Below are 25599 nucleotides of genomic sequence, written 5' to 3'. Positions count from 1 at the left end.
GTAGTTTTCTAGTATTTTCTGACAAGCCATTTTATCACACTTCCCATGTACATATTATCGAAAACATAATATTGCAATACAAATGAACTGATACAATAGCTGCAACAGCTTAAAACCTTTTCATAAGTATATATATATATATATATATATATATATATATATATATATATACACATACATACATATACATATATACACAAAAATATATACTTACAAATACATACACATACATATATATATACACAAAAATATATACATACAAATATATACACATATATATGTACTGTATATATATAAGGAATTACATATGTATATATGTAAATATATATATATATATTAAATGTGTCTATGTGTATATATGTATAAATGTATATATAAATATGTACACAAAACATATGTGCATATATACAGATACATATATACATACATACATAGACATACATACATATGTACACATATACATGTACAGTATTACATATACACACAAATATACACAATTATACCTACACAAATACACACATAAATATACATATGTATATACATACACACATATATATATATACACACACATATATAACTATACATACCCATACATATGTATATGTATGTATATATATATACATACATATATATATGTATAGATATATACACACAGTATATTATATATACATATATTTATACACAGTATACTGTATATATATACATACAAACATATATATACACTGTATATATGCATATATATATACATATACATATATACACATATATATGTGTATACACATATACATATATATATGTATATATATATATATACATATATATATACACATATATACACATATATATAGACTATATATATATATATAATATATACACATATATATAGACATATATATATACATAGACACATATATATAGACATATATATATATACATACATACATATATATACAAATACACATATATACATATATATATACATATACACATATATATATACATACATACATATATATACATATACACATATATACATATATATATACATATACACATATATACATATATATATATACATATACACATATATACATATATATATATACATATACACATATATACATATATATATACATATACACATATATATATACATACATACATATATATACATATACACATATATACATATATATATATACATATACACATATATACATATATATATATACATATACACATATATACATATATATATATACATATACACATATATACATATATATATATATATAACAAGACACAAAATGCGCCCATTCTTCCTTTTCTATTTCCATGCTGTTTGCTCTTTTTACCACCAATGTTCGGGACGAGATGACGGCGTGCCGTCATGTCCAGAAAAAAAAAGTACCTGTATTTTTCAGCAACTACTAATAAAGTACTGCAGTACTTTATTAGTACCGGTATACTGTACAACCCTGATAGACTAATTTTGCTTAGTTCAAATAAAAATACCCCTAATATTTGTATTTTTTTTCTTGTTTTTGAACACTGACTTTTTGCAGTTTAAAGGCAGGGGCCTGAACCACCTGGGTTACATGGCAATTAAAGCTATCTTACTTACACTCTTTGATTAGGGACCCAATGTCCCTTTGGGACAGAGGACCCAATTGAATTTCTAGCGTTTTATTTGACTTAGAACTTGAATTTTTTGGGGGATTATGATTATATTATGCCCATACTGGCTCACCTGCACTGGCTTCCTGTGCACTTAAGATGTGACTTTAAGGTTTTACTACTTACGTATAAAATACTACACGGTCTAGCTCCATCCTATCTTGCCGATTGTATTGTACCATATGTCCCGGCAAGAAATCTGCGCTCAAAGGACTCCGGCTTATTAGTGATTCCTAAAGCCCAAAAAAAGTCTGCGGGCTATAGAGCGTTTTCTGTTCGGGCTCCAGTACCCTGGAGTTCGAGATGCTACCTCAGTAGAAGCATTTAAGTCTCACCTTAAAAGTCATTTGTATACTCTAGCCTTTAAATAGACCTTCTTTTTAGACCAGTTGATCTGCCGCTTCTTTTCTTTTTCTCCTCTGTCCCCCCCTCCCTTGTGGAGGGGCTTGGGTCTGATGACCATGGATGAAGTACTGGCTGTCCAGAGTCGGGACCCAGGATGGACCGCTCGCCTGTGTATCGGTTGGACACATCTCTACGCTGCTGATCCGCCTCCGCTTGGGATGGTTTCCTGTGGACGGGACTCTCGCTGCTGTCTTGGATCCGCTTTGAACTGAACTCTCGCGGCTGTGTTGGAACCACTATGGATTGAACTTTCACAGTATCATGTTAGACCTGCTCGACATCCATTGCTTTCGGTCTCCTAGAGGGGGGTGGGGGGGGGAACTCCAATGTTTCTCATTGTCATCATTGTCACTGGTGTCCCACTGGGTGTGAGTTTTCCTTGCCTTTATGTGGGTTCTTCCGAGGATGCCGTAGTCGTAGTGGTTTGTACAGTCCTTTGAGACATTTGTGATTTAGGGCTATATAAGTAAACATTGATTGATTGATTGATATTTTATTTTTACGTTCTGGCAAATTTCTGTGAAGCACTTGGAGTTTCCCCGTGTACGAATTGTGCTCTACGAATAAACTTTGTTCGGATCTTAGTAGATCAATGCAGTTAAGTAGGAATGCGGTGCAACAGTTGGCCGGTTTGAGTCACGAGTGAAGAACAACACTTGCAGGCTGGAGACAGCCAGCAAAACAATGGCGGCAGGGCAGGGTTCCCAAAATGACCAGCCTTGTGCCTTCCACTCATGACAGAGTGGTGACAGGAACGCCATCCAAGCAGGTTTAAACACTCGCTGCATTCCTGCTAAAGGGTAGAAAAAGACGAGCTTGCAACCCGCAGAAACAACGCTGTCCTTTTACCGCTCTGAGTTTTTTTCCTAGGAAATGTTATTTCTGTATTCATTGCTTGTCAGATTTGGAAGAGAACTCGCAGGACGCCACAGGAGCGAACACAAGGCTCAAACGTACCCAAGTTGGAGCGCGTGTTGGAGCGCTCGATGATGGCGTGCTTGCTGGGGTTGTTCAGGACGGAGCGTTTGGCGAGGGAGATGTCCGCCGTGACGCGAGTGATGGATATCCTGTCACGAGGGAAGAGGAGGCCGACACTGTCAATCACGACACTGTGCACGCATGACATTAGGGTAGCTGTGAAAATGTATTGATTGATTTATCGCGATTATTACCAGGTAATCACTTGCTTGCAAAAATGTTACTCAATCTATTATGTCCCTAATATTTTGACACATATGCAAATTTTTTTTTTTAGAATGCTATTGTGAAATATTTAATTTACTTGAATGTGTGTCACTTATGTACATATATTTATAAATTTTTTTTATATTTATACAAACCCCGTTTCCATATGATTTGGGAAATTGTGTTCGATGTAAATATAAACGGAATACAATGATTTGCAAATCCTTTTCAACCCATATTCAGTTGAATGCACTACAAAGACAACATATTTGATGTTCAAACTGATAAACATATTTTTTTTGTACTAATAATCCTTCACTTTAGAATATGATTCCAGCAACACGTGACAAAGAAGTTGGGAAAGGCGGCAATAAATACTGATAAAGTTGAGGAATGCTCATCAAACACTAATTTGGAACATCCCACAGGTGTGCAGGCTAATTGGGAACAGGTGGGTGCCATGATTGGGTATAAAAACAGCTTCCCGAAAAATGCTCAGTCTTTCACAAGAAAGGATGGGGCGAGGTACACCCCTTTGTCCACAACTGCGTGAGCAAATAGTCAAACAGTTTAAGAACAACGTTTTGTCAAAGTGCAATTGTAAGAAATTTAGGGATTTCAACATCTACGGTCCATAATATCATCAAAAGGTTAAGAGAATCTGGAGAAATCACTCCACGTAAGCGGCATGGCCGGAAACCAACATTGAATGACCGTGACCTTCGATCCCTCAGACGGCACTGTATCAAAAAGCGATATCAAGCTCTAAAGGATATCACCACATGGGCTCAGGAACACTTTAGAAAACCACTGTCATTAAATACAGTTTGTCTCTACATCTGTAAGTGCAAGTTAAAGCTCTACTATGCAAAGCGAAAGCCATTTATCAACAACATCCAGAAACGCTGCCGGCTTCTCTGGGCCTGAGATCATCTAGGATGGACTGATGCAAAGTGGAAAAGTGTTCTGACGAGTCCACATTTCAAATTGTTTTTGGAAATATTCCACATCGTGTCATCCGGACCAAAGGGGAAGCGAACCATCCAGACTGTTATCGACGCAAAGTTCAAGAGCCAGCATCTGTGATGGTATGGGGGTGCATTAGTGCCCAAGGCATGGGTAACTTGCACATCTGTGAAGGCACCATTAATGGTGAAAGGTACATGCAGGTTTCGAAACAACATATGCTGCCATCTAAGTGCCGTCTTTTTCATGGACGCCCCTGCTTATTTTAGCAAGACAATGCCAAGCCACATTCAGCATGTGTTACAACAGCGTGGCTTCGTAAAAAAAGTGTGCGGGTACTTTCCTGGCTCGCCTGCAGTCCAGACCTGTTTTCCATCAAAAATGTGTGGCTCATTATGAAGCGTAAAATACAACAGCGGAGACCCGGGACTGTTGAACGACTGAAGCTCTACATAAAACAAGAATGGGAAAGAATTCCACTTTCAAAGCTTCAACAATTACTTTCCTCAGTTCCCAAACGTTTATTGAGTGTTGTTAAATGAAAAGGTGATGTAACACAGTGGTGAACATGCCCTTTCCCAACTACTTTAGCACATGTTGCAGCCATGAAATTCTAAGTTAATTATAATTTGCAAAAAAAAAACAAAAAAACATCAAATATCTTGTCTTTGTAGTGCATTCAACTGAATATGGGTTGAAAAGGTTTTGCAAATCATTGTATTCTGTTTATATTTGCATCCAACACAATTTCCCAACTCATATGGAAACGGGGTTTGTATATCGATTAATCGCATGTGTTAAGTTTGACTCCCCTCGGAGTCCAATCTTTATAGGCCCGAATGACATGTACGTCATGACGTTTTACTGGCTTAGGACATAAAGAAAACGTTCAATCATGTTATGTGTCTGGTGGCTGCAGATCTTAATGTGTGAAGAATACTGCTGACAGTCCAAAGTGGACCTTGGCACGGTGCCTCCTTGCTCCTCAGAGCGACAACGAGCAGACGACTCCACATCGAAAAGAAGAATCCCGCTGCAAAGTCCACTATGGCCTATTAAGGACATGCACGGGGACTATTTCAGGCAGCAACGTGCAGTCCCCAGAGGGCGCTTGGAGGAGAGAGAGAGAGAGAGAGAAGAGGAATGAGGAAGGAAGCGGGATGGGAACCTACCTTCCCTCAAATCGGTGCTTCAAAAAGTCAAAGAGGGCTTTTTGCATCATGTCGGTCACCTGCAGAAAAAAGACAGAGGTTAAGATATAAAAAAAAAAAAAAAAAAAAAAGGTCCTAGTTCGGAGACGCACCTCGTAACCCTTCAGTGACGGTCCCACCAGAACCACGGGCCGCATGGAAGGCACGACGTCGTATGGAGGAATGTGTTCCGTCTTTTGAGAGGAAGGAGGCCCGTGAAAAAGATGTACCGTTCAAACCCTTTACCATCAGTCACAAAACACTGACGCGTTTCCAGGAAATGAGATAAAGTACAGGCCAAAAGTTCAATGCCTTTTCCTTATTTTCATGACTATTTACATTGTAGATTGTCACTGAAGGCATCACAACTATGAATGAACACTTGGGAGTTATGCACTTAACAAAAAAGGATAAATAACTGAAAACATGTTTTATATTTTATCCATCTATCCATCTTCTTCCGCTTATCCAAGGTCGGGTCGCGGGGGCAGCAGCCTAAGCAGGGAAGCCCAGACTTCACTCTCCCCAGCCACTTCGTCAAGCTCATCCCAGGGAATCCCGAGGCGTTCCCAGGCCCCAACATATCCTGGGTGTTCCCCGTGGCCTCCTACCGGTCGGACGTGCCCGAAACACCTCCCAAGGGAGGCGTTCGGGTGGCATCCAGATCCCCGAACCACCTCATGTGGCTCCTCTCGTTTTATATACTAGTTTTTTCAAAATAGCCACCCATTGCTCTGATTACTGCTTTGCACACTCTTGGCATTCTCTTCATGAGCTTCAAAGAGGTTCACCTGAAATGGTTTTCACTTCACAGGTGTGCTTGAAGCTCGTGGAGAGAATGCTAAGAGTGGGCAATAACAATAAAATCCCATGTATTAACTATACATGTTTTAAAATGCATTTTAAAATAGTTCCCTACTCTTGGCATTCTCTTCATGAGCTTCAAAGAGGTTCACCTGAAATGGTTTTCACTTCACAGGTGTGCTTGAAGCTCATGGAGAGAATGCCAAGAGTGGGCAATAACAATAAAATCCCATGTATTAACTATACATGTTTTAAAATGCATTTTAAAATAGTTCCCTACTCTTTTTATTTATATTCTGTCTCCCTGTAATGATTGTTTGATCTTGAATGGGATTGTGCTGAAAATTTTAATTTCCCCTTCGGGATTAATAAAGTATTTCTGATTTTGATTCTGATTCTGATTTCATTACATACAATTTGTTGATCAAATCAATGTCAATAGTACACAGCAACTAAACAAAAGTAAAAACTACTATATATTAGTCTTTTAAAATCCTTTGGTTTGTAACCTCACACTCCTCGTGTCCTTTAAATTCATGTAAACATTAACAAAAATATTTTTTTTATTTAAAAACAAATATTGAACATATACTGTACTGATACTATCCTAGGTATCGACTCCAGCGATATACGGATCGATCTGTTCTCCTCTTAATGACTGCAACAATACTGACGGACTAAGTTATATTATGGGGCGGTATAGCTCGGTTGCTAGAGTGGCCGTGCCAGCAACTTGAGGGTTCCAGGTTCGATCCCCACTACCGCCGTCCTTGTCACTGCCATTGTGTTCTTGGGCGAGACACTTTACCTACCTGCTCCCAGTGCCACCCACACTGGTTTAAATCAAACTTAGATATTGGGTTTCACTATGTAAAAGCGCTTTGAGTCACTAGAGAAAAGCGCTATATAAATCTAATTTACTTCACATTATCCTCTCTCCAGATTATTTTTCATCGACTTGTTGATTATCTGTTAAAAGTTGCTTACAACATGGTTCTATTTAGACTTCTTATGTTTTTCTCAGCCCTTATTTCTTATTAAAAGCTAGCCTAGTGGTTAGTTTATCCATTAGCATGTCTGTGTGTATGATGTTCAGCCACGACTGTCAGAAAAATTGTACGTAAATTATCAAAAAACTTTCCGTTCCCTGAGGTCCCAATGGACAGACAAGAGGCTGTCTTTGTTGCATCAAGCAAAAGGCTTGGAAAATTCCATTGTGTCCGATGGAAGGGCGGTTATCTATTGTGATCCAAGCTCAATCCAGGACCAGCCCAAGCCCGAGGCATCTTTTTCTCTTGTGTTAATGTGACCAAAATACAATGTTTGTTTACATACCCCACTTTCTTTAAGACAGTGGCTCTCAAATGGGGATACGCGTACCCCTGTGGGTACGTGAGATTTTTTTTTTAATATTCTAAAAATAGCAACAATTCAAAAATCCTTTAGAAATATATTAATTGAATAATACTTCAACAAAATACGAATGTAAGTTCATAAACTGTGAAAAGAAATGCAACAACAATATTCAGTGTTGACAGCTAGATTTTTTGTGGACATGTTCCATAAATATTGATGTTAAAGATTTCTTTTTTTGTGAAGAAATGTTTAGAATTAAGTTCATGAATCCAGAGGGATCTCTATTACAATCCCCAAAGAGGGCACTTTAAGTTGATGATTACTTCTATGTGTAGAAATCTTTATTTATAATTGAATCACTTGTTTTTTAGTTATTTTTATATCTTTTTTTACAAATAGTTCAAGAAAGACCACTACAAATGAGCAATATTTTGCACTGTTATACAATTTAATAAATCAGAAACTGATGACATAGTGCTGTATTTTACTTCTTTATCTCTTTTTTTTCAACTAAAAATGCTTTGCTATGATTAGGGGGTACTTGAATTAAAAAAATGTTCACTGAAAAAAGGTTGAGAACCACTGCCTTAAGAAACAGCTGTTGTTATGTAAACAGGGAAAGTTCAAATAAAAAGAGGTGGCGTACAATATTTCGCCAGAGCGTGGTGGATTGACTCTACAGACAGTACAGTCGCCACGTCTCTCCTCAAATTGAGCCAAATTGAATTCTGTCTCTGTTTATTTCCTTGCTTCTTGTCTTGTTTAATAGATGTCATCGATGTTTGAACCTGACATCGACCTCCAGTGATAATAATACTTGATACTACACTTAATATATTAAAAAATGCAGTTTATTTGCTGTAACGGAGGTGATTATTATTAACTTAAGGGAGCGGCCCCATGCCGTGTATGAAGACACATGTCAGCTGGTGGACTAAAAATAAATAATCTGCCAGAGGGGATCGGTGTTTACGATCAGCTTTGAAAAACATTTATTGGCATTGGCCGTTCATGTACAATTTTACAGAAAAATCAGCCGAAACGGACTGCTGGTGAAGCAAATCAAAGGCTGAATTGGATGATAAAATCAAAGAGTCAGATTTTTGTTAAAAGTGCAAACATCTCATTTCCTGGCACGCTGAAACATGGACACCTGATGATTCATTTCAAGTGAAAGCTCAGTGACTTCATGATATTATTATTACTGTTATTTACAGTGGTACCCTGGTTTTCCTACGCCCCCACTTTACATAGATTTCAGCTTTCAAAAAAAAAAACATTTCCACCAAAAGTCTGCCCCTCTTTTTGCACACGTCTCTGTTATTGTACGAGCAAAGACTGTGTCTAACAAACTCGTCTGATTGCCCGCAGATCTTTCTACGAACAATCCCATGTAGTATCAACTTAAAGAGGAGCTGCTCTTGTTTTGGGATTATGTCCATCAGTCAATTTATGTGAGACAAGAACATGTGTTTTTTCTTTGTTGATGTATTCTAACTCGTAAATAAACGCTAGCAAAAGTCAGCTAAGAACGGAGGTAATGCATTCGCTCTAGTCCACCTTTTTCTCCATGTGGCCCCCGATCTAAAATGAGTTTGACACCCCTGGTGTAAATTCTCGTCTAAATTGAATGTCAAAGTTGACCAACTTGTCGGTTTATGGCAACAACCTCCTGCTATACAAGTGAGAGACATGATTTACATTATAGAATTAACTTTTACCAACTGAAATGACGCAGCTCCTCAACGTTAGCGCTTATAAAAACAATATTGCCAATTTTTGGTTAATATCACGACTAGGGTTTGTCTCTGTGCGATATAGAAAATGACGATATCGTGATATTCGAGTATACCTTCTCACGCAGTTGTTTTTAGCTGCGGGCATTACACTACAGACGTTTATCACTCTTTGTTATCTCTCCTTCTCACAGAGAGTTAAAACAAGTGCACCTTTTACGTACGTCAGATACGTATACGCCCTCGCGGAGCAGAGAGGTAGCGGCATGGGTAAAGTTAGCTGTGGTGCGAGTGGTAATACGAGAGAAAGAAGGTGCGAATCTGGTAACAAATGAAGGAATAATTAATTCCCAAGAAAAACAGCAGGGGGTCCATCGTCTGGCGGTGGTTTGGCTTCAAGTGGGAATATGTTGTGGGGCAAAAGCATTGCTACAAAAGTAGCAGTACTGCTAATATGAAGCATCATTTGAAAAGTCACCTGCCAGAGAATGAAGAGTGCTTGAAACTCCGCATGTCAACATCTCCGTTCGGTGCCACACCCACAAAATGCCCAAGCAACCATTTCCACATCAACACCGTATGAAACTAATAGTCAGCAACAGGAGATAACGTCCGCAGTAACCTACCACACAGTGAAGGACATACACGGTTTGATTTCCTGTTATACAGCTCATTTTTATTTGACATCATGCACAAAAGTGCACTTTATTTGTTTTAAACTATTGTAGTGGCGTTCTGTACAAAAAGTGCACTTTAATTGAGTGTTTTTTTGATATGTCATCTTAGTGACATCATGCACAAAAGTGCACTCATGGCTTGTTTTAAAATGTCTCTGATAATCTTGCGCTTTCTGTTTTGGAAATGACATGAATGTTTGTGCAACTGCTTAATAACTGTTTAATAAATACACTTTTGGTCAGTTGACTTAGTTGTGATTTCCCTCTCTACATGAAAGTTGAAACTTAGCATATATTAATGAATATGAACAATGTTTTAATGTAGACACATAGAACCATCATACTGCTGTGATTATATGCATCAAGTGTTCATTCAAGGCTAAGGCAAAATATGGAGATATATATCGTGTATCGCGATATGGCCTAAAAATATTGAGATATTAAAAAAAGGCCGTATCGCCCAGCCTTCATCACAACATATAAAGTATTGTACTGTTGGTTGTTTAGAGAGATTTATGAGATAATAAATGACTTCCCATTGGTTAATTGTGTTATGATCCGCTGCACGGATCATTCCATATTCGTGTTTTGTTCCATTTCTGTATTATAGTCTGCCAACGTTTGCCTTAGTTCCTTGTTTAGTCTATTACCATGGTTGCTCATTAGTTTTCACCTGCCCCTTGTTTTCCACGCACACCTGTTCCTTTTGATGACTGCCTTATTTAAGCATTCCCCTTTTGTTATTTCGTCTTCGCTTCCTAATTTCCTCTCATGCAACAAGTGACGACTGTTTTCCATGCTCTTACTCGCTAGCTTTCACGCTACGCTTTATTTATTCCTCGTTCTCATGCTAGTTTTGTTTTTCCTTTTTGTGCCTTTGTGCCAAGTGTTAGTGTATCTGTTTGTTTCCCTAGCTTCCATGCTAGCGCCTTTTTGTTTGCCTTTTCTGCCTAGCACTGGTATTTTTGTTCTTCGCCGTTTATTAGTTAAATAAATCCTTTATTTCCGCCTGAGAGACTGTGTGGGTGTCAGGGGGACTGCGTTAGAGTGGTTCAGATCTTACCTGTCTGAGAGGTCCTTCTCTGTCAGACGCCACCTCCTCTTCTGCCCCGCTTTACTGTGGTGTCCCCCAAGGATCTATTTTAGGCCCCATCCTGTTCGCTCTTTATCTCCTCCGTCTTGGAGATATTTTTAAGAAACATGGAGTGTTTTATCTCTTTTATGCAGATGACTGCCAAATTTATATGCCGATTTCAAAAAGCCACGGCCCCCTTACACCCCTTCTTAACTGTCTATGTGACGTCAAGGCTTGGTTAGCCCAGAATTTTTTAATAATGAATGAGGGAAAAACGGAAATTTTAGTTTTTGGGCCGGCCCTCACTGACTTGGGACCAGTGCAAAATTATGTGCGTCCCAAAGTCACCAGCCTTGGCGTCACTATAGACAGCGATTTTAAACTAGACAAACAAGTCAATGGCGTTTTAAAATCGTGTTTTTTTCACCTTCGTCTTTTAGTAAAGGTTAAACCGTTTTTATCTTTTAACCTTTTTGAACAAGTCGTGCATGCTTTTATTTCAAGTGGCCTGGACGACTGCAATGCACTTTATGCTGGCATTAGCCAAAAAGCTCTCTCCCGGTTGCAGTTAGTCCAGAACGCGGCAGCACGACTTTTAACAGGGGCCAGGAAACGCCAGCATATAACCCCAATTCTTCAGAGTTTGCACTGGCTCCCTGTTCATTTTCTAATGGATTTTAAAACATTGCTGTTTGTTTTTAAATCTTTACATGGACTGGCACCTCAATATATCTCAGACCTTATCCAAATTTACATTCCTGCGCGCGCTCTGAGGTCCGAGAGCCAGTTCCAGCTCGTGGTGCCCAAGACCAGACTTAAGACCAGGGGAGACAGGGCCTTCTCTGTGGTCGGCCCTAAGCTCTGGAACACTCTGCCCCTCCATGTTCAAACTGCTTCCACAGTGGAGTGTTTTAAGTCTCGTCTTAAGACCCACTTTTATTCTTTGGCTTTTAACACTACGTGAGTTGTGTGGTCCTCTGTTGTCCTCGGTTGTCCTCTGTGTTTTTTATACACTTTGATTTCTATTTTACTGTTTTGATTTTACCCTTTAAAATTGTTTTTAATCTTATTTGTTTTTATATTGTTTTTATTGGTTTTATTTTTATTCATTTTTTGTTTTATTCAGTCATTGGTGGAGCATAATATTGTTTTTAACATGGCTGTGCAGCACTTTGGAAACGTTATTGTTGTTTAAATGTGCTATATAAATAAAGTGGATTGGATTGATTGGATATTTCTTACCTTACGCTGTGTTCTTGCCCGACACATCCAGGGAAGAACAAATCCGGCATCGCTATGCCCACCAAGCGTCACAAATTGCTAGCTAACTTGTGCTTACAAATGCTAAATTACAATTCAGAATGCATTAAAAATAAAAAACATGTGTTCTTATGTGATTGTGAATGATGGGCAACATTCCAGAAATGTGCAGTTCCCCTTTAAGACTGGTTGTGTTATCAAGTAGTTGTAGTTCTTTGCTAACTAGTCTGTGCTTTTTTTAGTATGACTGCAAAATATTGACCGTGCTATGATAAAGAAAGTGAGAAACATTGTTGATTTTATAGCAAAGTGTGGCTCTTGCTTCCCTTTCTCCCTCTCTGTCAGTTTTACCACTCAAGGTAAAACTAATAATAAATGTTCATGTATCCATTTATCATCACTTATTTGTACTTCACATTGTAAATATGGGGCTAAACAGATTAATAATACAACAGTATTGGGCTCTGGATTAGAGCAAACCAATCAGAGCATGCTGTTCAGTATCGGGGCCACTGATTGGCCCAGCCTCAGACAACATTGCTACAGTATATTGGATCAGTGTAAATGTGACTAATATTATGATATTATGTTACTTTTTTTAACAGGAACGAATGAATTGGATTCACATGATTTATTTTGGGAAACAGTTAGGTTTTCATATTATTCCGCTTTACTCCAACCCTTTGGAATGGACTGCGGTCAAAAACCGAGGTACCACTGTACTGCTTTCTGGCGGTGGTTAACAGGAATGACGACTTTGATTATGCATTCATGAGAAAGCAGGTGTTGAGAAAAAAAAAGGAGGCTGTTGAGCCTCGTTCTCACTGAGCAGTCACTCCATCAGGCGAGGAGGTCCAACAGAAAAAGAAGGGATTGCAGGAGCGCTGAGATTGGATTGCGGGAGGAGGAAGGAGGGTTCTGTACTAGGGGTGTCCCGATACAACTTTTTCATTCCTGATATCAGCAAGAATCAAACACTTTTTTTGAAGTTAAGCGGACACGTTAGTTACTTATTAAGTCTTGGAGACTTTGTATGTGTAAATAATACACACCTGTAAGGATTTGATATTTGTTTTTATTGACAATTTTGCTGTTTTAAACTGCAATATTGATTACACTAGTTATGTATGTCTAGCAGTTTTGTTTCAGCTGGCTCCTAGTAGGAAATAGCCTACCTTTGCTAAGTGTCTTCACAAAAATGCAAGAAAAGACAAATTTGTGTATTTTTATGCAACCAAACAAAAAATGCATTTGCAATCCTAACACATATTTGTAAACAAAAACATTGCAAACCAAATAAAAGGATTTAATAAAAAAATAGATATAAAAAAAAAAAAAAAAAAAAAAAAATATATATATATATATATATATATACATAGATATATATCCATCCATTTTCTACCGCTTGTCCCTTTTGGGGTTGCGGAGGGTGCTGGAGCCTATCTCAGCTGCACGTGGGCGTAAGGCGTCGTACACCCTGGACAAGTCGCCACCCCATTATATATATATATATATATATATACCGAATTTCCTTGAATTGCCGCCGGGGCGCTAATTAATTTAAAACCTCTTCTCACCCCTTCGCTCACCAAAGGCATGCGGTAAAAGTAAGCATGCGCTAATTATTTTAAAACCTCTTCTCACTCCGGCACTTACCAAAGGCATGCAGTAAAAATTTGAGTGTGATGTAAGGTTGGACCTTATATCCTGCTGAATAGCTCTTAATCTTCTTCCCTTTATGCGATTTCAAATTACCGGTATTGAAATCAGCCTCCTCCATTTTGAAAATGATGACAGGGGAAGTGTCACTCGTGACCTCACGAGTTTGACCAGGCGGTAGTACTAAGCATGCGCTAATTATTTTGGGAAGCGAGTTTGACCCGGCAGTAATTCAAGGCAGGCGCATACGGTATATATATGTGTGTGTATATATATATATATATATATATATATATATATAAAAAAAATATATATATGCACGTTAGGTCAGGAAAAAACACAGAGGCTATTTCATCCCTACAAGCCTGTTTCGCAGGTTTCCCTGCTCTTCAGAGGATCCCCTAGCTTACCACCACCAGGCCAGGTGTGAATGAATGATGGGTTGCCACTTCTCTGTGAGCACTTTGAGTATCTAATGATAATAAAAGCGCAATATAAAATCCAATCAACTATTATTAATATTATATATATACGTATACGCATACACTCATATACAGTCAGGGCCAAAAGTTAGGACACACCTTCTCATTTCAATGCGTTTTCTTTATTTTAATGAGTATTTACATTGCAGATTGTCACTGAAGGCATCACAACTATGAGACCTGTGAAGTGAAACCCTTTCAGGTGACTTCCTCTATGACCTCATCAAGATAATTCCAAGAGTGTGTAAAGCAGTAATCCCAGCAAAGGGTGGCTATTTTGAAGAAACTAGAATATAAAACATGTTTTCAGTTATTTCAAATTTTTTTTGTTAAGTACATAACTCCACATGTGTTCATTCATTGTTTTTAAGCCTTCTGTGACAATCTACAATGTAAATAGTCATGAAAATAAAGAAAACGCATTGAATGAGAAAGTGTGTCAAAACTTTTGGTCTGTACTGTGTATACAGTCTATATTTATATTTAGTATTCATTTATATTTGTAAATAAACCCAAAAAATCATCCATTCATCCATCCATTTCTACCGCTTGTACCTCTCGGGTTGAACCGGGGGTGCTGGAGCCTATTCCAGCTGCACTTGAGCGAAAGGCGTTGTACACCCTGGACAAGTCGCCACCTCATCACAGGGCCAACACAGACAGACAGACGACATTCACACACGAGGGCCCATTTCGTGTTGCCAATCAACCTAACAAAATAATTCAAAACATATTTGTGTCATGATCCGCTGCCCGGATTATGTCTTATTCTGGTTTTGGTTCTGTTTTATATCACATCTTGTTAGCGTTTGTCTTCCGTAGTTCCTGGTGGCACTTCCTGTTTGTTTCCTTTGCCATAGCTACGCATTTCTGTCACCTGACTTTTGTTTTTGACGCGCACCTGCCTCCTAATTACTGTCCTTATTTAAGCCTGCCTTTTTCGTTTACTCGGTCTCGCATTCTAGTTTCTGTTCCATGCAACAGGTGACGACGCTGATTCCCGATTGTGGTAATAGACTATTTTTGTACTTGTTAGCTTCCACGCTATTCCTTTGTTCATTCCCTAGCTCACATGCTAGCGCTTTTAGTTCCTTCCAGCTCCCATGCTAGTTCTGTTTGTTTTGTCTTTTGTGCCTTGTGCAAGTTTTTCCATTCTTAGTTTGTTTTGTTAGTGTGAATAAATCTTAATTTCTTACCTTTATACTGTGTCCAAGTCCGACTGCATATTCGAGAGAACGAACCCGCACCACGATGCCAGCAAAACGTCACAATTTGCCAACAAAAAAAAAACATTGGTTTCGTTTTTGTTGGCAAATCGGTTGCAGAAAAAAAGATTTGCACCCAAAGAAAATATTTTAAACAAAATAATAACAACAAAAAAAGAAAGAAAATTAATTGTTTTGGTTTGCAAATCTTTATTTTTGTTCAAGAATATATATCTTTTCTTTTAGGTTACAATTTTTTTTTTTATCTGGTTGCATAAAAAGACCTTGTGTGCTTATGGGGCGTTCTAGGAACCCCGGAAGCTGGAGCTGGGAATGACGTCACGGCCGAGTTACGAGCGTTCCCGTTACGAAGCCAGAATCCAAGATGGCCACATCATAAAAGCTATTTTTGTGCTTGCCTTGTCTGAGTATAAACAACGTATGGAAAAATATGCACTGTGTCTGCAAGCTTCAAACACGGTGGATGCTAGCCTTGTAGAACAGATAAAACACGTACATATTATTTATCTATTTATTTATTTACATAAATGTCTGTAGAAGTTGCTTCCGAGCAGTTCCACTATTAGACACGGCACGGTTTTTAGCAAGGTTTTAATGTACATAGAATTTCTCATAGTTTCTCCAGCAGGACGTGACTTTTCAGTCACCTCCGTAACCTCTCTCCTCTCCTGTTCCCGCCCGCTTACTGTTAAAGACAACAGATGATTAGATTAACTAGTGCCACCTGGGCAATCTAATCCCCTGTCAGCTGTGTCTCGCCGTCGGCACTTCACCCCACCCCTATCTGATGGTGCCCTCAACACCATAGACAGAGGTGGTGACCTTTGCTCCTCCAGGCAGCGCTGGCCACACCTCCCTCCACAATGTCCAACAATATAAGCCTTAATATAAGCCATAATTCCATAATATCACTGGATATTATGGAACCTTCTATTATTGTTTACACTCAGAGCAGACATCTTTGAAGCCAAATTAGAGGTGATGAAGACTCTCCGACTTTCCGAGTAAGACATCCAAACTTGTACACTGCAAAAACTGAAATCTAAGTAAGATTAAATATCTCAAATAAGGGTGATGTTTGCTTATTTTCTGTCTGACAAGATAATTCTTCTCACTAAGCAGATTTTATGTTAGAGTGTTTTACTTGTTTTAAGGGTTTTGATCCTAAATGATCTCAGAAAGATATTATATGCTTGAAACTAGAATATCAACTAATGTGAAGTATGATACTACTTTTTTAAAGTAATAATTTCTTACTTAAAGCATGTAAAAAATAACATGATGCCGACCGAGCGTGTATCATTATGTCAAGATAATGGCACTAGCATTTACTTAATTTAAGAATATTTTTCAACCTATTGAGCAAAAAGGTATTTTTTTCTACCAAGAAAAGTGTACTTGCTATTAGTGAGAATATACTTATTTTAAGGTAGTTTTGTGTTCATTGATGTTAACTAATTTTACTTGTTTTGGAAAGTCTTGACAAGCCGAATTTTCTTGTTCTATTGGTAGATAATTTTGCTTGGTTCAAATAAAATACCGTATTTCCTTGAATAGGCGTCGGGGCGCTAATTAATTTAAAACCTCTTCTCACTCCTGCGCTTATTCAAGGCATGCGGTAAAAGTAAGCAGGCGCTAATAATTTTAAAACCTCTTCTCACCCCTGCGCTTACCAATGGCATGCAGTAAAAAATTGAGTGTGATAAAAAAAAAAATAATAATAATAGAAAATTATTCTGCGGCCGCGGCCCGGTGGTTGGGGACCACTGCTCCACAACATGTCACCGCGACCGCCTTTACACAACACTATCTGCGTGCCGGCCGGACGCATGCATTTCGCTGCTTCTCATACGAGATTGCAATGCATACTTGGTCAACAACCATACCTTTTACACTGATGGTTGTGACATAAAAAACTTTAACACTCTTACTAATATGTGCCACACTCTGTGAACCCACACCAAACACATTTCTGGAGAACATCGGCTCTGTAACACACATACGAATTACCCACAATGGCATCCATCCATGACTCTTGGCTATATTATACACGGGCCCCCAACCCCGCCCACCTCAACCGACGCACCTGTTTCCAATCACCACAGTATTATCTAAGCCATAGTTGCCAGGTAGTCAGCCTGACGACATCACCATCAACTCACCCTCTATCACCCTCGATCACCCTTCTACAAACCCATGATTCCATGCCAATGATCCATGCCCCTTGTCTCGGTCACAGTAAGTGTTTTTATTATTCATGCCATAGTGCAAGTTTGTGTTTGTTTTCATAGCCAGGTTTTGTACCTCCATTGTGAGCGCCTTTTTTTTCTTCCTCTTTTGAGAGTTAATATTAAAAGATGTCTTCACCTTCACGCCTTGCCCGCTCCAACTTTCCTTTGCATTCTGGGAAAACAAACCCCCAAAGTCCACGCCTTGACACATTCATGAAGTTTGGTTCTTTTATGAAAATATTATGGGTCTACTGAATCTGCTGGGTCAAAAGTATACATACAACAATGTTGATATTGGGTTACATGTCCCTTGGCAAGTTCCACTGCAATAAGGCACTTTTGATATCAATCAATCAATCAATGTTTACTTATATAGCCCTAAATCACTAGTGTCTCAAAGGGCTGCACAAACCACTACGACATCCTCGGTAGGCCCACATAAGGGCAAGGAAGACTCACACCCAGTGGGACGTCGGAGACAATGATGACTATGAGAACCTTGGAGAGGAGGAAAGCAATGGATGTCGAGCGGGTCTAACATGATACTGTGAAAGTTCAATCCATAATGGATCCAACACAGTCGCGAGAGTTTGATAGCCATCCACAAGCTTCTGGTTGAATTTTGGGGGCGGGGGTGCTAGCGGGGTGTGTAATATAGCCAAGAGTCATGGATGCATGGCATTGTGGGTAATTCATGTGTTGCGTTTATAATGTGTTACAGAGCCGATTTTCTCCCGAAATGTGTTTGGTGTGGGTTCACAGAGTGTGGCACATATAAGTAAGAGTGTTAAAGTTGTTTTATATCACAACCATCAGTGTGATCTGTACGGCTGTGGAACAAGACCCCTGGTTTACACATAGTAAAAGCAAAAAAAACCCTCCTCCGTCACAAATTTGACCCGGCAGTAAAAGTAAGCATGCGCTAATAAATTTGGGGAGCGAGTTTGACCCGGCAGTAATTCAAGGCAGGCGCATTTTATACGCCGGGCGGCTATTCAAGGAAATACGGTATCCCTAAATTTTGTATTTTTTTGTCTTTGTTTTGAACACTGACTTTTTGCAGTGAAGGGATCTTTTAGTTGAAATTTACGACTCGGAACCTTCCACAAAAATGAAATGCACTATTATTAAGGACATTAAGATGAGCTTTGCAGAGGTAAACACGATCAGATCGGATATTTTAGATGCAGGCCAATACAATTCGATTTTTTGCTAATATTGGATGGATGTCGAATCGGGACACCTCTAGTCTGGAAAGAGACCAACCACAGACCCGCCCTGCCAGAGCAGAGCAACACAACTTACCGACTTCTGCTTCTGTTTGGCTGCAGTGAGACGGAAGAGAGAAGAGAAAAGGTTAAGAAGAAGCGGGCATGCTCACGAGGGGCGCGTGGACAAGAGGGATGAACGGTGAGCGACAAACATTTAGAGCCGGGTGCAGACCGAAGAGGAACAGACGCAGGTCAGGGTTACCTTCTTAAAAAAGGCCATTCGTTTCTCTTTTGCTAAGGGGGACATGACAGTGTTGGGGGCGGCTTTAGGGGAGCGCAGGTTGACTGGAAGCTCAATGTCATCTGGGTCTAAGCCTGTGTCGTCTATGTCAATGGCTACACATACACACACACACACACACACACACACACACACACACACACACACACACACACACACACACACACACACACGCACACACACACACACACCATGGATCACAAACTGAAGACTAAAGTCTAGAGCCGGGGTCACCAACCTTATTGAAACCAAGAGCTACTTCTTGGGTACTGATTAAAGCGAAGGGCTACCAGTTTGATACACACTTAAATAAATTGCCAGAAATAGCCAATTTGCTCAATTTACCTTTAACTCTATGTTGTTATTAATAATGAATGATATTTATCTTTGTGGAAACACTGATCATCTTAATGATTTCTCACAATACATATATATAAAAACAAATATATATATATAAAAAGGGTATTTCTGTCCGTCATTCCGTCGTACATTTTTTTTCCTTCACTGGAAGGTTTTTTGTAGAGAATAAATGATGAAAAAACACTTAATTGAACGGTTTAAAAGAGGAGAAAAGACGAAAAAAATTGACAATTCAATTTTGAAACATAGTTTATCTTCAATTTTGACTCTTTAAAATTCAAAATTCAACCGAAAAAAAAGAAGAGACAAACTAGCTAATTCGAATCTATTTCGAAAAAATTTGAAAAATAATTTATGGAACATCATTAGTCATTTTTCCTGATTAAGATTAATTTTACAATTTTGATGACATGTTTTAAATAGGTTAAAATCCAATCTGCACTTTGTTAGAATATATAACAAATTGGACCAAGCTATATTTCTAACAAAGACAAATAATCATTTCTTCTAGATTTTCCAGAACAAAAATTTTAAAATAAATTCAAAGGACTTTGAAATAAGATTTTCTAGATTTGCCAGAATAATTTTTTTGAATTTTAATCATAAGTTTGAAGAAATATCTCACAAATATTCTTCGTCGAAAAAACAGAAGCTAACAGGAAGAATTAAATTAAAATCAATTTATTATTCTTTACAATAAAAAAAATAAAATTACTTGAACATTGATTTAAATTTTCAGGAAAGAAGAGGAAGGAATTTTAAGGTAAAAAGGTATATGTGTTTAAAAATCCTAAAATCATTTTAAGGTTGTATTTTTTCTCTAAAATTGTCTTTCTGAAAGTTATGAGAAGCAAAGTAAAAAAAAATAAAGGAATTTATTTAAACAAGTGAAGACCAAGTCTTTAAAATATTTTCTTGGATTTTCAAATTCTATTTGAGTTTTGTCTCTCTTAGAATTAAAAATGTCGCGCAAAGCGAGACCAGCTTGCCAGTAAATAAATACAATTTAAAAAGTAGAGGCAGCTCACTGGTAAGTGCTGCTATTTGAGCTATTTTTAGAACAGGCCAGCGGGCGACTCATCTGGTCCTTACGGGCGACCTGGTGCCCACGGGCACCGCGTTGGTGACCCCTGGTCTAGAGGTACAGTCGTGGTCAAAGTGTACATACATTTGTAAAGAACAATGTCATGGCTGTCTTGAGATTCCAAGAATTTCTACAACTCTTATTTGTTTGTGATAGAGTGATTGGAGCACATACTTGTTGGTCACAAAAAACATTCATGAAGTTTGGTTCTTTTATGAAAATATTATGGGTCCACTGAATCTGCTGGGTCAAAAGTATACATACAGCAATGTTAATATTTGCTTACATGTCCCTTGGCAAGTTTCACTGCAATGAGGTGCTTTTGGCAGCCATCCACAAGCTTCTGCTTGAATTTTTGACCACTCCTCTTGACAAAATTGGTGCAATTCAGCTAAATTTGTAGTTTTTTCTAAAATTGACTAGTTTCTTCAGCATTGTCCACATGTTTAAGTCAGGACTTTGGGAAAGCTATTCCAAAACCTTAATTCTAGCCTGATTTGGCCATTCCTTTACCACTTTTGACGTGTGTTTGGGGTCATTGTCCTGTTGGAATATCCGACTGGGCCCAAGACCCAACCTCCAGGCTGACGATTTTAGGTTGTGCTGAAGAATTTGGAGGTAATCATCCTTTTTTCATTGTCCCATTTACTCTCTGTCAAGCACCAGTCCCATTGGCAGCAAAACAGGCCCAAGCATAATACTACCACCACCATGTTTGACGGTAGGAACGTTGTTCTTGGGATTAACAGCAACAACCCTTCTTAAGACCTATCTCTTCTTGCTGGCCTTTGACCAGAGCTGAGTCCGCCCACGGCAACCATTTCTAGTCCCCCCCACCCCATTTGCTTTTTTTTCTCCAATTTGTTGCACTTTTATTATTAATATTTTTATTTAGAATTTTTTGTTATTTTTTTTAACTTTCTTATTCTACTCCTTTTACCGTATTGTTCTTAAGACCTACCTCTTCTCGCTGGCCTTTGACCCAAACTGAGTCCACCCACTCGGCCACCATTTCTAGTCCCCCCTCACCCCCTTTGCTTTATTATTATTTTATTTTTTCAATTTGTTGCACTTTTATTATTACTATTTTTATTTACAATTTTTATTCTTTTAAACTTTTTTATTCGACTCCTTTTACCGTATTGCTATTGAGACCTGCCTCTCCTCGGTGGCCTTTGACGTGAGCTGAGTCTGCCCACAAGGCCACAATTTCTAGTCCCCCCCTACCCCCTTTGCTTTATTTATCTCTTTTTTTTTCCCAATTTGTTGCACTTTTATTATTAATATTTTTATTTTGCTTTTTTTTTTTTTTTTACTTTTTTATTCGACTCCTTTTACCGTATTGCTCTTAAGACCTACCTTTTCTCGCTGGCCTTTGACCCAAACTGAGAACACTCACTCGGCCACCATTTCTAGTCCCCCCTCACCCCCTTTGCTTTATTATTATTTTATTTTTTCAATTTGTTGCACTTTTATTATTACAATTTTTATTTTGAATTTTTTCTTTTTTTTTTACTTTTTTATTCGACTCCTTTTACCGTATTGCTCTTAATACTTATCTCTTCTCGCTGGCCTTTGACCTGAGCTGAGTCCGCCCACTCGGCCACCATTTCTAGTTCCCCCTCACCCCCTTTGCTTTATTATTATTTTATTTTTTCAATTTGTTGCACTTTTATTATTACTATTTTTATTTACAATTTTTATTCTTTTAAACTTTTTTATTCGACTCCTTTTACCGTATTGCTATTGAGACCTGCCTCTCCTCGGTGGCCTTTGACCTGAGCTGAGTCCGCCCACAAGGGCACAATTTCTAGTCCCCCCCTACCCCCTTTGCTTTATTTATCTCTTTTTTTTTTCCCAATTTGTTGCACTTTTATTATTAATATTTTTATTTTGCTTTTTTTTTTTCTTTTTTAACTTTTTTATTCGACTCCTTTTACCGTATTGCTCTTAAGACCTGCCTCTTCTCGCTGGCCTTTGACCTGAGCTGAGTCCGCCCATTCGGCCACCATTTCTAGTCCCCCCCACCCCATTTGCTTTTTTTTTTTCCTAATTTGTTGCACTTTTATTATTACTATTTTTATTTTGAAATTTTTTTTTTTTTAAACTTTTTTATTCTAATCATTTTACCGTATTGTTCTTAAGACCTACCTCTTCTCGCTGGCCTTTGACCTGAACTGAGTCCGTCTACTCGGCCACCATTTCTAGTCCCCCCCCTACCCCATTTGCTTTATTTATTTATTTTTTTTCCGATGTGTTGCACTTTTATTATTACTGCTTATATTTTTAATTTATAAATTTTTATTTTTTCAGTTTTTTATTCGACTCCTTTTACCGTATTGCTCTTAAGACCTACCTCTTCTCGCTGGCCTTTGACCTGAGCTGAGTCTGCCCATTCGGCCACCATTTCTAGTCCCGCCCTACCCCCTTTGCTTTATTTATTTTTATTTTTTCCAATGTGTTGCACTTTTATTATTATTATTTTTATTTAGCTTATTTTTTTTTTTTAGTTTTTTATTCGACTCCTTTTACCGTATTGCTCTTAAGACCTACCTCTTCTCGCTGGACTTTGACCTGAGCTGAGTCAGTCTACCCGGCCACCATTTCTAGTCCCCCCCACAACCCCTTTGCTTTATTTTTATATTTTTTTTCAATTTGTACACATTTATTGTTACAATTTTTTTTTTTTTTTTTAGTTTTTTATTCGACTCCTTTTACCGTATTGCTCTTAAGACCTACCTCTTCTCGCTGGACTTTGACCTGAGCTGAGTCCACCCACTTGGCCATCATTTCTAGTCCCCTCCACCCCCTTTGTTTTATTTATTTATTTTTTCAATGTGTTGCACTTTTATTGTTACTATTTGTATTTTTTATTATAATTTTTTTTACCTTTTACTTTTTTTATTCGACTCCTTTTACCGTATTGCTCTTAAGACCTACCTCTTCTCGCTGGACTTTGACCTGAGCTTAGTCCGCCCACAAGACCACCATTTCTAGTGCCCCCCACCCCTTTAGGTTTTTTTTTTTGTTTTTTTTGCTAAATTTGTTGCACATTTATTATGTTTTTATTTTGCTTTTTTTTTTTTTTTACTTTTTTATTCGACTCATTTTACCATATTGCTTTTGCACTCTTGTTTAGCTCATTAATTGGTTATGTTATTTGTTTGTTGTTGTTTTTTTTGCTCTATGCTTTTAAACCTGTAAAGCACTTTGGTTCAATTTAAAAATTGTCGTAAATGCCATCAATCTGTCAAATTAAGCCGCAGGCTCCACTCCTGGTGGTGCCCTTCCGTCAATTCCTTTAAGTTTCAGCTTTGCAGCCATACTCGACTCCCGGAACCCAAAGACTTTGGATTCCCGGACCATAATAACCATAAAAAAAAAAAAAAAAAGACAGCAATAAACCCCACTTTCCATAAAATACTCACGCACACACACACACTCACGCACGGGGCGGTACGGCTCGGTTGGTGGAGTGGCCATGCCAGCAACTTGAGGGTTACTGGTTCGATTCCCGCTCCTGCCGTCCTGGGCCAGACACTTTACCCACCTGCTGCCAGTGCCACCCACACTTGTTTAAAAATGTAACTTAGATATTGGGTTCCACAATGTAAAGCGCTTTGAGTCACTAGAAAAAAGCGCTATATAAATATAATTAACTTCACTTCACAAATGTGCTATATAAATAAAGTTGCCTTGCCATTAAAGGCCTCACCTTTTCTTCTCCAAACCGCTCAATTTTTGTTTCATCTGACACCACATGGACAAAGATAAGACCTTCTGGAGGAAAGTTATGTGGTCAGATGCAACAAAAATTGAGCTGTTTGGCCACAACACCCAGCAATATGTTTGCAGGAGAACAGGAACACCACACCTACTGTCAAGCATGGTGGTGGTAGTATTATGATCTAGGCCTGTTTTGCTGCTAGTATGTTCTCCCATCACTCTATGACAAAAAATAAGAATTGTAGAAATGATTGGAAACTCAAGACAGCCATGACATTATGTTCTTTAAAAGTGTATGTAAACTTTTGACCACGACTGTAGCTGATGAGATGTTCGCAAGAATTACTTCTTTGTTGTTCAAGGTCCTACTCACCGGACGAAGGAGGAGTAGACTTTCTGGAGTTCGGAACCGCTTCGCCTAAACTGGAGGAGGAGTTTGCTCCCAATTTACTGAAAGACAGATTCCGACTACACTTGTCAGAGAGCGACATTTGTCGAAACGTCCTAAAAAATTGAAGTGTTCTTACCTGGAATGAAACTTGCTCTGTTTCAACCTCTGTTCTTGGAGGAGTCGAGTGTTTTCCAGCTTCACCGGACTGGGAATGAAACCGATGTCGCAGCCTTCCTTCACCAGGCGGCCGATCCACCAGTCGTTGTTGAACTTCTACGAGGAGCACACAACCTTCAGCACCCTCGCCTTGCGCTTCAAGCGCCCGCCAGCCCGGGAAGACACTCGCCTCTTTGACGTGCAGGAAGTCTTTGGCCTCGAAGGAGACGGCCATTCCGGGTACGGGGACGTCGTCATCGTAACTCGGGCTGTAGTTGACGTTTGTGCGGACGGCAAACGCGACCGGTTTTGTCTGCCAGAGAGGAGAACAAGCGTGGAATCAGGGATGTAGCAACTGTCAGGTTCAAACACCGATGACATCTTTTAATCAGACAAGAAGCAAGGAACCAAGCAGAGACAGAGTTCAATTTAGCTCATGAG

The 25599-nt window shown here is 38.6% G+C and overlaps 1 protein-coding gene across 8 annotated transcripts in view; it reads right to left on the bottom strand.

Annotated features, from left to right (window-relative positions):
• cacnb2a (calcium channel, voltage-dependent, beta 2a) overlaps positions 1–25599 on the bottom strand; it is a 188005-nt gene that overhangs the window by 11138 nt on the left and 151268 nt on the right. For 6 of the 8 annotated variants that reach the window (XM_061922213.1, XM_061922219.1, XM_061922215.1 and 3 more), the window contains 7 exons: positions 25349–25471; positions 25139–25275; positions 24985–25061; positions 19403–19536; positions 5537–5617; positions 5406–5464; positions 3040–3149 (listed from right to left, as the gene is read on the bottom strand). In XM_061922213.1, coding sequence (XP_061778197.1) covers positions 3040–3149; positions 5406–5464; positions 5537–5617; positions 19403–19536; positions 24985–25061; positions 25139–25275; positions 25349–25471 — 721 coding nt within the window. Of the gene's footprint in view, positions 1–3039; positions 3150–5405; positions 5465–5536; positions 5618–19234; positions 19255–19402; positions 19537–24984; positions 25062–25138; positions 25276–25348; positions 25472–25599 lie in introns of all 8 variants that reach the window. The other 2 variants (XM_061922217.1, XM_061922218.1) reach the window with 1 other exon arrangement.

This window comes from Nerophis ophidion, linkage group LG15 (assembly GCF_033978795.1).
Source record: "Nerophis ophidion isolate RoL-2023_Sa linkage group LG15, RoL_Noph_v1.0, whole genome shotgun sequence".
Lineage (NCBI taxonomy): Eukaryota > Metazoa > Chordata > Actinopteri > Syngnathiformes > Syngnathidae > Nerophis > Nerophis ophidion.
The sequence above is the reverse complement of the archived record's forward strand: the minus strand, read 5'-3'. Positions and strand labels throughout refer to the sequence as shown.